Source organism: Manis pentadactyla, chromosome 4, assembly GCF_030020395.1.
Source record: "Manis pentadactyla isolate mManPen7 chromosome 4, mManPen7.hap1, whole genome shotgun sequence".
Taxonomy (NCBI): domain Eukaryota; kingdom Metazoa; phylum Chordata; class Mammalia; order Pholidota; family Manidae; genus Manis; species Manis pentadactyla.
This window is the reverse complement of record NC_080022.1, coordinates 103,136,797-103,151,113: the sequence shown is the minus strand read 5'-3', so window position 1 is coordinate 103,151,113 and position 14,317 is coordinate 103,136,797. Positions and strand designations below refer to the sequence as shown.

Here is a 14,317-nt window from a genome sequence, read left to right as displayed (position 1 = left end):
CAGGCTCAGCAAGCCCACGTTGTGAGTCAGCCGGCCTAAGGCCTGGGCGATGTACTGGGGGAGGAAATGGAAGGATCACGTCTCCTGTCATCAGCTGTGGCTTCTGACTTGCCCATCCCAAACAGGTGTGTGCTGATTCCCCACCTCTGGGGGATTTTGCCCTGGAGGTGTGGCCGTGCACTGGGGTCTCATTGGGAAAGCTGAGCAGGGTGGGGTGAGGGACCCTCCTGGGAGTGAGGGTCAGGGAGGAAGTGACTCTGGCAGGGGAAAACCCTGCAATGAGCCCCTGACCCTGAGGCTGCAGCCAGGCGTGGAAAGCCAGTGAGAAGCACGCTCCATGTGGTCAAAGAATGGATGCACCTACCAGCCTTGCTGCCTGATGGTGAGCTTGGGCAATCTCTTACTATTACCTGAGCCTTAGTTTCCTATCTATAAGATAGGAGGGGTGAACACAATGATCTCTAGAGATGCCTCCACTGACAGAAGCCTACCAGCCTGCCGAAATCTCTCAATGGCTTCCCGCTTTCCTTGCCCTCAAGGTGCTGAACTGCTTGTTGTGTCTTGAACTTGGGGCCTGGAGGAGCTTGCACAGGCCAAGGAGGAATGTAGGGAGAGGACAGGAAAGGGCATGGGGCTAAGGGGTGCTGCGGGAGAGAGGAGGGGGGCGGCCCAAGGGCAGCAGAGAGGGAGGAGCGGTGCAGCCTCAGGAGCCAAGCCCACCCAGCAAGTGCCTGGCACTCTGCTCCAGCGCAGAGTCAAGGACGGGGTCACTGGCTCCCCAGCATGCCCCTCACCTTGCAGCATTGCCAACATGGTGTAGTAGTTTAAGGGCACGTTTTCCACCTGGCACTGCTCGCCATCGAGGCTGGCCAGCTTGGCTCCCACCAGCACTGACTTGCCGGTGCCCGCAGTCCCCAGCAGCATGACTGGCCACCGCTGCTCCATAAGCTGCTCCAGGAAGTAGCACACTCGGATGGTCTCGCTCGTGTGCACCAAACAAGCCTGGAACGGGAACACGATGAGCGTGCCAGGGGCTTATGGGAGAGATAGATTCACTGCAAAACGTTCTGGACCATTTCAGGAGAGGGATGCTGCCGGCAGGGCAGAGCAGGCTCACTACTGCGGGCAGGAGTGTCTCCCCTCATAGCCATGGTAAGGCCATCCTATAACTCCCCCTCAGTGTAGTGAGTATCCCCTCCCATCCTCTTCCAGCTCTGTCTGCCTCCCTGTGGCTTCTCTCACATATTTTAGTTGTTTTTTTTAACCTTCTGCCCACAGGATGCTGGGGGGCTCTAGGAATCAAGAGCCCTTTGGGGACTCTTGAACTGCATTGCGCCTATAATTTCCCCAGAAAAGCTGTGTAGCTGGGAATGACTAGTTCCTAGCAAGGCCAGAACACTTGGATTCCCATAAGGGGCAGCAGCCTCTGCAGGTCCTGGGATGACCGCACGTGTCTGTTCACTTGGCCACACTCACCTGGAAAGGCATCTCGGAATCAAATTCAAACTGGGGGATGAGCTTGGACCAAGGCTCAAATTTCTTGGTTTCTGAGTCTATGTAGTAGTCAAAGATGGTTCCCTGGGAAGGAAACTTGACTGTCTTGAACTCTGTCAGCCACCATTTGCTGAATTCTTCCAGGTAGCCCACAAGCTGCCAAAACAAAGCAGGTTAGGGTGCACGGTTTCCCAGAGCTGGTAAGCTGGACGAGCCGCCCTAGCATCAGGCAGAGATCAGGGATGGAACACAAAGTGGCCCGGTTTGTGCAGGCCTGCCCAGTGGACCAGCTCCTCCAGGAAGGACACTGCTCCCCCCAGGACCAGCCTGACAAGGCCCAGCTGGCAGCCCTCAGCCATGAACATGCCCAGCTGCTGGACCTCGCAGCTGAGTCATCCCAGTGCTTCGTGGGGTGCACGGGTGGAAACAGGTGGTAACATGGAGGACAGTGGGAGCCTGCATCCACAAGGTGGGCAAGTGTGGTCAGGACCTCCCAACGAGATAGAGCTCTGTCTTCCTAGACCCCTGAGACTGAGCAATGCCCAGGATGGCAGTCAGTGGCATGAATAAAACAGTGACCACTGATGCTGGGGGCACAGGGTGGTAGGGTGGAAGGAGCCCCACTTCTTTCTGTGCCTCCATTTCCCCATCAATAAAATGAGGATCCAAGAAAAGACTTCTAAAGTGTCCTCAAGAGCTAAAATTCTAAGTCTAGGAGCAGCAAAGACAAACACAAATGGGTCTTCATGACAAAAGGAATGGGTGGAGACATATAATTGACATGCATACAGATCAGATCCTGTGCCTCTCAGGTTAGCACTGTGCACTCAGTGTGCTCAAACTGTCTGACGTGGCCAAGCCCAAATATACACCCATATGCACGTGCACATACACGTGCACACCCCTACCTCCCACCAGCCACAAAACTAGTGCTACTAGCAACCCTCTAGGGGAGGAGTTCAAACCCCCTCTTTGAACACACAGACCTAGGAAAAATATTAAAAAAGAAAAGAGACTGAGATTGGGCATTTTAGGAAACGTTCCTAGAGGGCAGGCCAGAGAGGAAGTGCAAAGGCAGGACACACCAGGAAGCTGGCTGGGTGGGAATGAAGCTGGACCTGGAAGAATGGTACTCGGCATTTTGCTACCCATTAGGTAAATAGGATTGAATTATTTTGCTTTAAAATGAGAATGGAAATAGGCTCTACTGTGAGGACAGATTTGTTTGCTGTTCTTATTCTGATTAAGGGTACACTGTGTCTCTCAGTATTGTTCTCTGCAATTGGAAGCCTCAGAAAAATCCCTATTTTTAACTCTTTGATAAAATTCTTGAGGACCTTTAAAAGCCAGATTTTAGGTTTAGATGGGAAATCTGAGATGAAGGCAACCTCTAGAAAGAAGAAGATTGGATGGATCTTCTCTCCTCATCTCCAATCTCATCTGAGTTACTCAGTCAGCTTCTCAACCAAACCATTAGCTGGGCTGTACCAACATCGTCTCATCGCCTGAAAGCTGGAGCGTGACCTTGCCTTCTACTATAACTGGTCACTGTAATATAATCAAGGTCACCTCTGCTGAGTCATTCGATGGCCCTTTCTCAGTTCAGCTCTTTGTGGGGGGCAGGAGGGGTGTCTCTGCAGCAGTGACCTTAAGTGCAGAGGCCCCTTCTCCTTTAGACTCAGACAATCCTCTGGTTCTCTTCCTGCCCTTTGACCTAAGGGACCCTGAGGCTGTCTCCACAAACCGTAGCAGAGTTTGGAATGTAACATCACCTCATTTGATCCTCACAATGCCTCCAAGTTATCCTGGTGAAAATTATTCCTCTTTTATGTATCAAAAGACAAAACCTCAAAGGTTACACATCTAGAAGCATCTGGAAGAATTGGGATTTGAACCCAGGTTTCACTCTCCCAGTATGGAGCTTTCTGAGAGACTGTGTCCTGTGATCCCTGCAAAGCATTTAGGGAAAACCTCCCCCTGCCCTGGCCTTTTTTGGACCTTCTACTCAGGTATGGGCGGCATTTTGTATTTCTGCTTTGCTTTAATGACAGCCTGTTAAATGTAAGCACAACTGGTGTTCCTGTTGTGAGTCTTTTGGCCAACTTCTTACTTTTCAATTTATAGCACTATTTTTGGTGTCTGGCTTGAAGGCAGCTTGTGCAGGGGGTCTTGGAACACCCCTGCTGCTAAAAGCTTTTGCCCTTGTCTTCTCTGCATGTGCCAGCATGGCTGCCTACAGCTCCAGGCACTCCAGAGCCCAGGACAATGGCAGGGATGCTTTCTCCCAAGCTTATAGAAAAGAGTTGAGTGGATTTGCAGTTTTCCATACAGAGATAGAAAATTGACCAAGTACATCATCCTGATATCCTACTGCTTGGGAGTGGAGGATGCCCAGCAATGCTTGCTGTCTGGCATTTCAACAGCTGAAAGGTCAAGGAGTGTGTTTGATGGGAAGCACTAACCTATGCATCTGGGTCTCTGTGCCTTTCGCAAGCTCTCATCCATTTTGCTGGACTGGTTGCCTCCTCGCCTCAAAGAGGAAATACAACTGACAATAAGGCAGTTCATGGAGAAGCTCCTGGGGCTACAGAACAGACAGCATGAAACCCTCTGTTGTCAAGCTCTCTGTCTAGCCTCCTCCTGCACCAGCTCTGGGGAGGGAGATGGAGAAAGGCCTGGTCCCAGGAGCTCGTGAGAGCTGCCTACTGAATTTGGAGCACAAAAGGACATGTTAGCAGGTAGTGGGAGGGGGGCTGGATGTTTACAGCCAGGGCCTGTGAAAAAAAATTAACTATGAATTCTAAATTAATTGTGAATTCTCCCAGCTCACCTCTAATCTGGATTCTTAGAACAAGGCTTTGTCCCAGGAGGCTGACACATTTTCCCTCTCTCTCCAAAGAGCCCACAATCAAGTCAGACCAAAGGAGTAAATCCTAACTCTCCAACCATGGCAGCTTGGATTGCTCCCCTGTCATGCAAGAGGTACCAGATATTTGCTGTGAACCTGGATATTATGGCAGGAGAATATGAATAACAAACACATGCATGTGCCAGCATGACTTTAAGTGTTTTGCACATATTCATGCCAGACAAGTAAAATAGTGTCCTTTGACTTAATCCTCACAGCCATCCTAGGAACTGGGTACCATCACCACCCTCATCTCCTTTGTACCCAAGGGGGAGTAAGTTAGAGAGAGGTTAAGTAATTTTGCCCAATGAGTCATAATGAGGGGCCGAGTTACAATTCAAATCCAGAGTCCATGTTCTTAAACCTGTATGTGACATTGCCTGGGAGCTAGAGTCAGTTGTCAAAGACTGGTTTGCATAACCTTGAATGTGATATCTCTAGACAAAGTGCTTTTTATTTGGATGAAATTAAGTAAAGAAAAAGGCTGGGAATACAGGAACGGCTAGGGCATAAGGATGCCAAGATACTCCAGCCTGACATCCCTACCTCTGAACTGCATGAGGCTCCTGCAGCCAATGCTATGAGACACATACTGCTTTGCTTTCCTAACCACAGCCGGCAACTAACTTTTGGTCTAAACTTCCGTGGAAAGCTCTGCATTTTAAGGGTAAGGAGACATGCTGGTTCACTCTGGCCTCATACTTCTGAGGGACTTTTCAAAGGCTAGAGGGATTCCTCCAATTCATTCTACAGCACAGCATTATTCCACCTATAAAACTCACATCACCTTGCACAGTACCCTCCAGCTGTTGAAGCTCAGACATGGCAGCTCTCCAGGAAAGCAGTGATACAGTCACTAACTCAATAAGAAACATCAGACTTCCGGGTCGTGGGCCGAGCTTGGCGGGTTCTGCGGCGCCCGAAGAGACAGTTGGGGAGGACATCAATGCAAGCCTGAATAAGAAAAACAATTTCTTCCTCCTAAGCCATGGCATATCAGTTATATAGAAATACCACTTTGGGAAACAGTCTTCAGGAGAGCCTTGATGAGCTCATACAGTCTCAGCAGATCACTCCCCAACTTGCCCTTCAAGTTCTACTTCAGTTTGATAAGGCTATAAACTCAGCACTGGCTCAGAGGGTCAGGAACAGAGTCAATTTCAGGGGCTCTCTGAATACATACAGATTCTGCGATAATGTGTGGACTTTTGTATTGAATGATGTGGAATTCAGAGAGATGACAGAACTTATTAAAGTGGATAAAGTGAAAATTGTAGCCTGCGATGGTAAAAATACTGGCTCCAGTACTACAGAATGAATAGAAAAAAATGGCTTTTTTATGCCATCATGTTATTATTCATCACTTTTGAAGAGAAGCATAGAAGAGACTTTTTTTTATTTGTTCTAGCATTGCAGCAATGACTACACTGTGCTGTCAGAGAATTCCACTAGAAAGAAGCTTGCAGCTTTATAGCCTCTCACATTATCTTCACTAAACTGCATGAAGAAACAGAACTTTTTTTTTAATGACAAATCAAACCTTGCCTGAGAACATTCTTTAATAAACTCATTTTAAAACTCAAAAAAAAAAAAAAAAAAAAAAAAAGAAACATCAAAATCTCACCTGCCTCCCACAGGACACCTTTTTGTGGGAATGCATGTCTTCAGCAGAGCAATGCATGGATAACTAAACCATCTGGTGTGTTCATGTTCATCCTGACATTTAGTTGTCCTGTCTCCCAAATCTTTGCCGGAAGATCAGGTTTTGCTGCTATGGACATGGATGTAGGTGCTCACTGCATCCCAGCCTCTTACCTGATCTTGGACCATCGCTCCACCAAATGCCCAGATGGCAGCAAACACAAATTACAGCTCATAGGTTTCCTTGGGGCAGTCTGCAGGGGTGTCCTCCTTGGTCAGGAGACACTCAAGAAGGTGGCAGAACATCTGCACCGTACTCTGCTCTGGGATAGGAATTATCTTCTTAAATCTGCAAAGAGAGAGCCAGATGTGCTCTAGAACACTGCATTTTCCATCCTAGAGGCATGGTCAGATGGCTGTGCAAGCCACTTGATTCTGGTGGGCTCATGACCTGCCAGACTCTTAGGGCTTACAGAGGGCCAGATGCTTCTTCAGCCTGCATACCAATCAGCTATTTTGGGTCATCTCTCTGTGCAGACAAGTAAGGGCCCAGAAGGTTTCTGGGAAGGTCCCTTTTCCTATCACCCTTTCCTCTGATACTCTTGCCTCCCTCTTCCCTCCTCTGAACACTGATGACACCTCTCAATCCTTGGGAAATGTGGGCAGCTGTGAAAATGTAAGTAAATATCTCAGAATTTTCTCTTTTGCCAGAAAGCACCTCAAGAGTCAATATGGGTGCCGTTCTGAGGTTGCTGCTTCCATTCCTCTGCTCAGAGGAGTAACTAAAACACAGTGAAAATGTTTCCCTTGGGGCCAGAGTCTTATATTGGGGTGGGAGGAGTGCAGAGTGGACAAATTATTATTTTACACAATCATGATTTACTTGATGGAGTTTGTCTTCCAAGACTACGCCCCTGTGCCTCTGTCCTGGCCTGGTGTTTGTCCTCTTAACCTTGGCTTTGGAGGTCTTGAATGAAAGGCAGGTATCAAGGGATGCACAAAGGTGACCTGTGCCCAAGGGAACAGGAGCATGTGTGCATCCACACACACACGCACGCACACACACACACACACACACACAGGCACGCACGCACACACATATGTATACACAAGGGCACTTTCAGCCCACCATGCATACATACAGAGTGCCCACATACCCACACGCACAACCTCTCCTGCACACCTGCCCTCGCAGCCACCTCCCACGGCAAGATGAGCTCACAGGCCACACAGGAGCAGTTCCGCTGTTACAGGATGAATGAAACCACCAACTGAGACCTTCAGTCATTCTCCAGCACTGGGCCTCAGCACTCCCTCACATTCCATTCTTCTTAGTGTTTGGTTCTTACACCTGCTCTCAGTCTAGTTGCGTCTCACAACGACGCTATGAAGTAGTCCAGTAGTCAAGGCTTCCATGAGTGAGGGGAAAATTGAGTACTTGAGAGGCTTTTCTTCATTTGACACATTTGCAACAGAAGGTTAAAATGTAGCTGTCTCAGGCAGAGTTTTGAATAAGGCACCAAGATGATAGGGGCCGACTAGGCTGACCATTCCAAACTGACATCCAGGCAACCCGGGGACACCTGTAAAGGCTGTTACAACCCTGGCCTCTCATCTTCTCCAGGAAGAGAGGATGGAAGTGGGAGATGCCGGAGGGGCCAGCAGTTAGCACACAGAAAACACCTGGTGGGCAATAAGTGTCCCCTCACCCACAGGGAATGCAGGTGCTCACCCGGAATAAAGTTGGAGAAAGGGATTCAGTAGGACCGCTCTGAAGTGGCAAAGGACCTGTACTTGAAGAACCTTGAAGAGACTGGCTTATCTCATAGCGGAGTGAAGAGGTTGCTCACTGGGGCAGCCTGTGCTCCCATTTATCAAAGCAGGGAGGGGCGATTATTTCCTGGAATCCCCCTGTGAGCCATGAGCATGTGGGGCTGCTTTAGATGCCAGCCAAAGGAGCAGTTTGCATAAGGAGTTATACAAGACCAGCTAATGGAGATGCATTTACTTTCTTCAAAGGAAGGCATGTGGAAGATCCCCAGTGATGGAGAGCAGCCCAAGGACTCACAAAATCTTCAATTTTGGATCTGCCACAGTTAGGGTAACTAAGGCCATGCCAGAGCCAGTCATTAAGGCCTTTCCTCCCTCTTACTCTCTTCTCTCCGTCACCCTTCAGCTCTGACAGGTCAGAAGCTGCAGCTGATTGAGGGGGTGACTGGTAGAGTCAGGACAGAGGAAGTCAAGGACACTTCCCTTTGGCACTGAGGGTGACATCTGGAAGATGGCCTGAGCTATGGGCCAGGGGAGAAGTGTCATTTAAATGCAGTCTGCTTTTTAAATTTTTCACTGTGTGTTTTCTTTAAATTTTCGTGTGTATGTGCACACATGTGTGATTGTGTGATTGTGTGACTACAAATGATCAGATACCTTTTTATTACTGGAGAATGATGGGTAAAGTCATGGGTGTTTACCTAGATGTCATCCAGGGGTGGGAGGAGAAACAGCCACATAAAATGGTTTTGAAGGAACAGTGGGAAACAAAATAAGTTGCTTTATAATCATCCCTTATGAGGCCCGCTCATTCAGTATAAAAATCATGCTATGTTGACCTCACACAGCTTCATAGTAACAGGGCCCTACAAAGCCAGCATTATGATGCCGTGACGGATTAAAATACCAGTAAGACTTTGAAGTGTGCACCTTGTCACTAACTAGCTGTGGCCCCGAGGGAGCACCATGGAACCCCAGCTCTTTGTCTATGGGATATTATGCCCTCTTAGGAATGCTGTTAGAGTTAAATGAGATAACCATAATTGACAGCTGTGCTTTTTCCTTGATAACCAGTATTCAGAGACTGGGGGGTGTTGTGTCTGGAGAGATTTAGTACAGTTAGAGTCTTCAAAGCTTGTTCCAAGGTTTGCACATGCACACAAACACACACTTGCCCATACCCATATAGACAAGAGTTTGGTATCTCTTGTTCTAAATGCCCAGAGTGGGGAATGGCCTCCTAGTCAAAAGACAAACTGGACAATTGTCTCAGCAATTGACAAAGAACAGGTGTATGCTGGTTTCCTAAAATCTCCCTTCTGGTTGACCTCTTTGCTGCCTTTGTCCCCATGGGACACTAGCCACCATTCCCACTTCCAGACTTTGCCTGCTGCCAGGGCTGCTTTATCTCATTAGCCAAGGCCACGGGGCCCACAGGCCATGAAGGGCTGACGGCTTTTCATGGGTTTATGAAAATGGTGAAATTTGGAAAAGAAATTACTGACCCTGGCATATAAAAATTTCAAAATCAAAATTAATATGTGTGTGATTAAATATCTAAAAATATACTACTATGTCAATGGCTCAGCTGCAACTCAGGTTTTAGTTACATGAAATTTACTCTAAACGTGGGTGGATTTTGATGGGGTGAGGGCAGGCATGTGCGGTCAGAGGGCCTGGGGCACTCATTCATCTCTGCCTCTGTGTGTGCCAGTGGTTCTCCATCCTGTGCTTGACAGACCAATGAATAAAGGAGTCAGGGATCATTTTGAGTGGTGGACTTAATTTCCCCAAAACAATCCTGACCCTAACCTGCTGACCCTTTAAGAGCTGTGCATCTCTGAGTCACGTTGCCTTCATGGCACCAGCCTCTGATAGTTGAAGTTGGAGGAACCACAAATTTGGGTGCCTCATTCATAGAATGATGCATCAATTGACCAAGGAAGAGAATGTAAAACAAAAGCAGGGGCCTAATGCTGGAACCTCTCTTTGCAGACACATGTGATATTGTGGCTGTAAGTATCTTTTTGGTTAAGAGGAATAATCTCTTGTTCATGTGATAAGTGTCCAGGGCTTATTGCCTCTGCTCCTGCAGACCTGTAATAGGAGAGGTGAACGCACAGTGTCCAGAGGGGCAGGACTGGCCAAACGATGCATTCTACCTGATCCTGCATTACATGGGCCAGGAACATACATGACCAGGAACAGAAAGTGGGTATCAAGGGCCACTGACCTCTAGGTCTGTTAGCCTAGCCTCTGTAGGAGGACCAGCTGTGTGTCCTGCAAACCAGAGGACTTCAGGATTGCTGTGTATTACAACCTGCCGCCTCTGCCGGATACACCCACATGCACTCATGGGAGGCACTTGCCACCTTCCTCCTCCTCCTCACCCACCTCGCTTCTTGCCTGAACTGATAATAGGCATCCCGTGGCCATCCTAGTGTGGGTTCCCCTCTGCCATCTGCCACACCCACAGGGGAATGCTTAGGGACATCTGACTTCAGGGACAGGACACAGTGTCAGGGGGCGTCTCGGATGTGAGCCAACCAGTTCTTCTGCAGCTTTAACGTGTTACATCCTGTGTTTTGTGACCTACCTGATTCTGAGTGTGTCTAAGCAGGTTGGAAGATACTTGTCAAACAGAATGGTTAGGTTGGCTCGCTCTGTCTGGATTTCCCTCTTGTCGATCCAGCTGCTCACTGCAGGGTTCCACCCCAGGTCTGCTGGGTTGATGTACAGGATCCCTGGGGGCACAGAGAATATTGTTCAGTGAGTTTTCCACAGGTGTCAGTATAGTCTTCACCCCAGAGTTGTTTTCTCTGTTTAGAAAACATACAGAACACTGGACTTCAAAAGAAAGGAGATCTGGCTGATGACTTTGGGGCAAGCGGGTTTGCTCTTGGGGCCAGCTCTGGACTGAGAACAGCTGGTGGAAAGCAGTGTTGGCAAGGATCCTAAGGCCAACTCTAGGCTCAAGAGGAGAGAAGGCTATGCCATTAGGCATACTTGGCATGGTGTGGAAGTGTTTGGCAGGTGAAATGGTGGGACCCGAAAGGATCTGTCCATGTCCTAACCCTGGGACCCTGGGAACACGATCTTATGTTGAAAAAGGACTTTTGCATGTGCAATTCAGGACCTTGAGATGAGATCATCCTGGATTATCTGGGTGGAACACGTACAAGTGTCCTTCTAAGAGACAGCGGAGGAAAGCCACACACAGAGAAGGCCATGTGAAGATGGAGGCAGAGCCTGGAGTCACAGGCCACGAGCCAAGGAGTGCCTCGGCCGGCTCCCCTGAAGCCTTCAGAGGGAAGGCAGCTGGCCTGACACTTGATTTTGGATGTCTGACTTGCAGAAGAAAGAGAGAATAAATTACTGCTGTTTGCAAAGCCACCAAGGTTGTGATTCATTACAGTGCTCCTTGGAAATGAATAGGCTGGGAGAGGCAAGTCTCTTGGGCCCTGTTCATAACCTCAGCACAGGTCCCTGCAAGGGAATCTGTCACAATGGTGGAGATCTCTTTACCCTCTAGCCTGTCAATAAATTTGGCCTTGGTGTTAGAGGAAAGTTAAGGCATAAAGTTGTTATCTTCCACTAGGATGTCATGAGAGTCGCAAAGCTTGTCACCTCCATTGTCACGGAGGTGAGCACTGGCTTGAAAGCAGCCTAATTTGAGGCACTTGTATACAGTTGTCCAGCCCAGAGGCCATTCCCCTTCCCTACCATAACATTTCTGAATTAGGACAGTCACAGGGCCCCGGCCTGAGAGCGCTTGCTCACGCTCATGGATGTGGATTGGGGCTGAGGATTGGCTGGTGGGTGCCTGGCTCCCTCTGAGAGCTTCCTGCCATGCCAGCCAGGTCATGTGTGATGCTGGCGGTGCCTGTTTTCAGCCAAGCAGTTCTGTGGTTTTGTCATTTCTCATGCCATAGCTGCTCTGGAGACAGTGGCTGGGGTAGCCGTGCACAGGTGGTTGATCTCAAAGAGGAGCCACATAGTGGGATTCAGAGGGATCCTCTCATTGCTGGCTAGGGTCAGCACCTGGAAACAATGGGGGGAGGGACAACAGGTGGGGAGGAGTTAGGGAGCCTGGCCAGCTGGCAGGGGTTTGCTGGGTTTCTCCTGTAAGAATTACAGATGATTCTGTACAACACAGAGAAGGCAAGTAGTGATTCTACAACATTTTGCTATGCTGATGGACAGTGACTGTAAAGGGGTTTATAGGGGAGACCTGATATAAGGGAGAGCCTAGTGAACATAATATTCGTCATGTAAGTGTAGATTAATGATACAAAAAAAAAAAGGCAGTTCCTGTGTGGTGACCTCCAATGAGTTCTACACAAGGGTATAAAGGGCATATGAAAGTGTAGGCAAAGGGTCTGTTTGTCTTTATACAGAGGATCAAAGCCTAATTTGGCTACCCCGAAAATCAACTAAGATACGATATGAAAAAGAACTTCCAACATCAGCACTCTCGGGAAGACTCATGCCAGAAGATGATCATCAAAAAACCCCAACAAAGATCCACACACTGATACAGGTGTAGATGCACTCATCCCACCAGTTCCTGGACTTGCCATGGGAATGAAGAAGGAGATATCTAAGCTGGCCTGTGCATACAGTAAAACAACAAATTTGACTGGATCTATACTGTTGGAACTCAACCGAGAATTAGGAGAGTGCAAATTGTAGCGCTCCAAAATCTTACAACTACAGACTATTTACTGTTAAAAGAACATATGGGATGTGAACAGTCCCCAGGAATGGGTTGTTTTAATTTGTCTGATTTCTCTCAGACTGTTCAAGTTCAGTTGGACATTATCCACCATATCATAGATAAGTTTTCACAAATGCCTAAGGTGCCTAACTGGTTTTCTTGGTTTCACTGGAGATGGATGGTAATTACAGGTATGCTTTTGTTATGTAACTATACTCCTATTATGTTAATGTGTGTGTGCAATTTAATTAGTAGTTTAAAACCTACACATGCTGAAGTTACTCTACAAGAAGATATGTCAAAGAAATAATCAATCTTCCCATGTTTTCTTCTGCCTGCTACTTCTACAGCTTTTCTTCTTCCTTCCTAATTACAACCCTTAAATAGAATTCGTGCCTCATGTCAAGTTTACTGAGTATCATAATTCTTCCAAGTGGTAAAGACACCTCAAGACAAATGCTGGGCATAGAAGCCACAGGGCATAAATATGCAAAGAAGTAAAAAGCTTACCTTTTCAAACAATAAGGCTTCTCTCTCACTTACCAACTTTACATTTCCCTGTATGGCTCCAGAAGATGACTGGTTAGCCAGAGATGGGTAAGAATCCTCAAGGGAGGAACAACCTAAGACAGGCACAGTCGCAGGGGGGCCATCAGGTGAGAAATTGGGGATCAACAGAGGTGAGGCTTAGAACCTCACCCCCCCTGTTCTGAGAGAAATCTTCTGCATCCGTGGATGTTTTATTGCCCTTGTCTAGCTTGGATTAACACATAGTCTACAGGCACACACCTGATCATCTACATTTGCTCTCTTACAACACTAAACTATGTTTTCTACCTTTATCTTGTATCTACCTACCACTTCAGCATTTTATTAAAAATAATAATAATAAAGAGAGAAATGTGGTATCAACATATAAATCAAGTATAAAAATCAAATGAGTATTCATATTTGAACTGACTGTTTATAGTTCATAATGCATGAGCAAAACCAAAAGTTTCTGTGATGACTGCCCTTGTACTATTCACCATGTAACTTATTCACTATGTAAGAATTTGTTCTCCATGTAAGAACTTGTTCGTTATGCTTCAGAAGATTGGAGACTGATGAAAATTAGGCTTAGGGTGGAGTAATGATTGTGCATTGAGCATTAACTCCCCTATACAGAATTTTATTGTTGTTAACAACCATTTGATCAATAAATATGAGAGATGCCCTCACAAAAAAAAAAAAAGTGCACACTTCCAATTGTAAAATAAATAAGTAACCAGGATGTAATGTATAGCATAAGGAATATAGTCAAAATATTGTAACAACTTGGTATGGTGATAGCTGGTACCTAGAATTATCATGTATACAAATGTTGAATCACTGTGTTGTACACCTGAAACTAATGTAATACTGTGTGTCAACTACCCTTCAATAAAAAATAACTGTCTACAAAAAGAAAATAATAATAATTACAGATGATTGCTTTCTTCTTTGTGATTACAGTGTGTTTTCTAAATTTTCTACAACAATCCTCTCTCTCTCCTCTCTCCACTCCCACCCGTGTGTGTATATCGAGTCAGGAAATAAGTTACCTAAAAAACTTACATTGATGTCAGTGATTTGAATGAATTAGGCCATACTGGAATAATAAGATTATTAAAGGAAAAAAGCTTAGGCTTCTTATTACTACCGTGTCTCTTTAGGTCATCCCTCTGAGAGAACATACATTTATTCTAATTATCCTATAAATGTAGAAACCTTTGTAACACTTCTAATATGGATGTGCTTTCTCAGCA

The 14,317-nt window shown here is 46.8% G+C and overlaps 2 protein-coding genes across 2 annotated transcripts in view; one reads left to right on the top strand and one right to left on the bottom strand.

The window, feature by feature from the left end:
* The window catches only part of LOC118931523 (dynein axonemal heavy chain 9-like), a 287,535-nt gene that overhangs the window by 136,443 nt on the left and 136,775 nt on the right, over nucleotides 1-14,317 (bottom strand). Inside the window, 5 exon segments of the mRNA XM_057499470.1 lie at nucleotides 795-1,002; nucleotides 1,477-1,650; nucleotides 6,218-6,392; nucleotides 10,410-10,560; nucleotides 11,749-11,854. Of these exon segments, the coding sequence (XP_057355453.1) occupies nucleotides 795-1,002; nucleotides 1,477-1,650; nucleotides 6,218-6,392; nucleotides 10,410-10,560; nucleotides 11,749-11,854 (814 nt within the window).
* On the top strand, nucleotides 5,287-5,993 carry LOC130683402 (transcription initiation factor IIA subunit 2). The gene has a single exon (XM_057500584.1). It carries the CDS (start codon nucleotides 5,391-5,393, stop codon nucleotides 5,718-5,720), a length of 330 nt encoding a protein of 109 aa, XP_057356567.1. The 5' UTR covers nucleotides 5,287-5,390; the 3' UTR covers nucleotides 5,721-5,993.